The sequence below is a fragment of the Bison bison genome, unplaced genomic scaffold (genome assembly GCF_000754665.1).
Source record: "Bison bison bison isolate TAMUID 2011002044 unplaced genomic scaffold, Bison_UMD1.0 scf7180017864157, whole genome shotgun sequence".
Classification (NCBI taxonomy): Eukaryota; Metazoa; Chordata; class Mammalia; order Artiodactyla; family Bovidae; genus Bison; species Bison bison.
Genome location: NW_011494729.1, coordinates 287,549 through 290,260, shown reverse-complemented (window position 1 = coordinate 290,260; position 2,712 = coordinate 287,549). Strand labels below are relative to the sequence as shown.

At 52.0% G+C, this 2,712-nt stretch overlaps 1 protein-coding gene across 1 annotated transcript in view; it reads right to left on the bottom strand.

Moving 5' to 3' along the window:
• DISC1 (disrupted in schizophrenia 1) overlaps positions 1–2,378 on the bottom strand; it is a 424,314-nt gene extending 421,936 nt beyond the window's left edge. Inside the window, 2 exon segments of the mRNA XM_010841148.1 lie at positions 283–409; positions 2,307–2,378. Coding sequence (XP_010839450.1) covers positions 283–409; positions 2,307–2,378 — 199 coding nt within the window.
• Between the last annotated feature and the right edge of the window lie 334 nt (positions 2,379–2,712).

The following is a 2,712-nucleotide window of genomic DNA, read 5'->3' as shown; positions in this document are numbered from 1 at the left end:
GCCTTCTCCAGCTCGGCTGCGGCCAGAGGGCTCTGTGCACCCGAGGCCCGCGTCCGGGGAAGCTAACGGCGGAGCCGGACGGGAAGTGGGGAGGGGGCTGGGGCGGAAGGGGAGGCTCCTTCCTCCTCCCGGGCTGGACCGGCTGTTTCCTCTCCAGCCTCGGCCTAGGCACGCGCGCGCGCGCGCGCGCGCACACACACACACACACACACACACACACACACACACAAGCGGACGGCTGGAGCGGGCGGGGCGCGCAAGCCCACAGCCTGGGTCACAGACCTCGGAAAGCTGATTTTTCACTCTCCCTCGGTGTTGGACGAAAATGAGAGGGGAAGTGCAGTGGAGAGGACGGGTGTTCGGGGAGGGAGAGACTAGGAGGCTCTCCTTGGAGGATGGGAGGGGTGATCTACGAGGGTACCTCCCAGACACTAATTAGGGAAGTGACCACAGGGTTGGTGGAAGAGCTGGAGGGAGTGAGAAGGACTCGTTTCGCAAGGAGCGGGCGGGGGGCGGGGGGAGGATGAGGGGAGACTGCAGCTCACCCTGGGAAAGAGAGCGGGGCGAGTAGTTCTACATGAAATGAGTATTCAACTGTTTGAATCTTCTGGCAGCAGAACTGGGCTGGCCCCAGATCCGCCTCCCCACGTTGGGCAGCCAGCCTAGGACACAACTGCGATCCGTGCTGAGCTCCTAAGCCAGCCCACACTCGCCTCCTCTTGTGTTCATTCAAGGAGGCTCCTGGAGCATCCCTGAAGAGGCACCTGCCAGAAACGGTTCTCGCCCTTAAGGAGCTTCTCCGGCCTCCCATCGGGGGAAGATAAACATGCGCGTGTAAAACTAAATAACGACGTACAGCAGAATATGCCAAGAGCCAGAGGTCTGTCACGAAAGAGTGTAGAAGTGGGGGGAGGGGCGGTAAGAGGGAGAGCTGTGAAGAAGGGTCAGAAAGGCTCCCTGGAGGAAGGGGAAGGATCGTCCTAGACCTGGAGGAGAGTCGAGGTCCTTCAAAAGATCAGAACCGTGTGAGTGAAAACACCTGTATATGCTTAGAAGTCGGAGTGTTGTGGGACGGGATAAATGTGAGCGTGAATATGAAGAGTGTGGGGAACCGTTGGATGAGGCTGAATGTAATGACGGACACCACCAAACAGAGATCTGGATTCACTGCAGTTTGAGAGATTAGAACAAGCTCTGTTTGCTTAGCTAGTTGACAGAAATGGGAGGCAAGAGGTGACCAGCACTAAATGATGTGGAAATGCCAGAACTGCCTTGGTACACTGTAAAGGAATTATCTAAAGGCTTAGGCAGATTGAAATATTAGCATAGATTTATCACATAAGACCCACTTACTGACTCCCAGAGGGTCCAGAGGACACAGCATTCACCGTGACTCTGAGAAATAACTTTGTGACCCAGCATGCCTGGTCAACTCTTCTCTGTAGATCAGAAATTACAGTGGAAACTGCACCACTGCAGTGTGGGTCCTTAAATGCAGTGAGAATAGTTGGATCCCAGAGTGGCTGGAGCCAAATGGTGGCAATGAGTCACCCAAGGCAGGGTGGGCATGGTTTCTGTAATGGACAGCAAAGGCAAAGCAGCAACCAGAATAGTCTGACCCCCACAGACCTATGGCATTGACCATCCAGGATGAGAATTCTACTGAATTCTTATGTGATCTGTATGAGCAGGAAAGTTCTTGGTCAAACAAACAAAAACCTAACTTAAATTACCAAAACAGAGAGACTCTATCAGTTCCCAGACTTGAGTCAATTTGCAGACTCCAAACTCCTTGAACAAAGGGGATGTTTGTCTCCTCCAATATTCTGCAACATTGTCAAAAATATATACTATTACTTTTTCTTGGAGCCTTCCCCAAAGGGACATGTGGCCTTTTACTAGGGTGACTGTGCACTGGGGAAAAGGAAATAATCAGACTTTTCAGGAATTACTGGACACTGGCTCTGAACTGCCACTGAGTCCAGGACATCCAGAACATCACTGCAGTACTAGTGCAAGCAAGGGTTTGTAGGGTCAGGTGATGAATGGAGTTTTAGCTCAGGTCCATCTCATAGTGGTCTCTGCACCCATACTGGGGTTATTTCTCCAGTTTTGGAATGCACTGTTAGAATAATTAGACTAATACTCAGCAACTGGCAGAATCCCTACACTGGCTCCATGACCCTTGAAGTGAGGGTTATTTTGTGAGAAAGAGCCAAGTGGAAGCCTCCACAGCTGCCTCTGCCTTGGATGAGCAAAGTGGTTGCGGTGGCAGTCCTGGAAGTTATCTAGAGGCTCAGCAATACAGACTTGCACTCAGCAAAGCCAGTGTGACCATGGCCACTGCTGAGGGTCCAGTCCACCAACAGCAGGACCATGGTCACCACTGAGGGTCCAGTCCGCCAACAGCAGGACCAACAGTGTGGCAGCATTCCCCAGCTAACCAAAGGCAACACTGTCTTCTTAGAGAGACTGCAGAGAGTAATGCCACCATCAAGGACTTGAAGATGCAGGGGTGGTGACTTCTACCACCTCCCCGTTCAACATGCCCATGTGGCCTGTGAAGAAGACAGACGGAGCCTGAGAATGACAGTGGATCATCATAAACTAAACCAGATGGTAATTCCAATTGCAGCTGCTGTACCAGATGTAGCTTCACTGTTTAAGCAAATTAACACATCCCCTAGTATCTGCTGTGCAGTATTGGTCTGG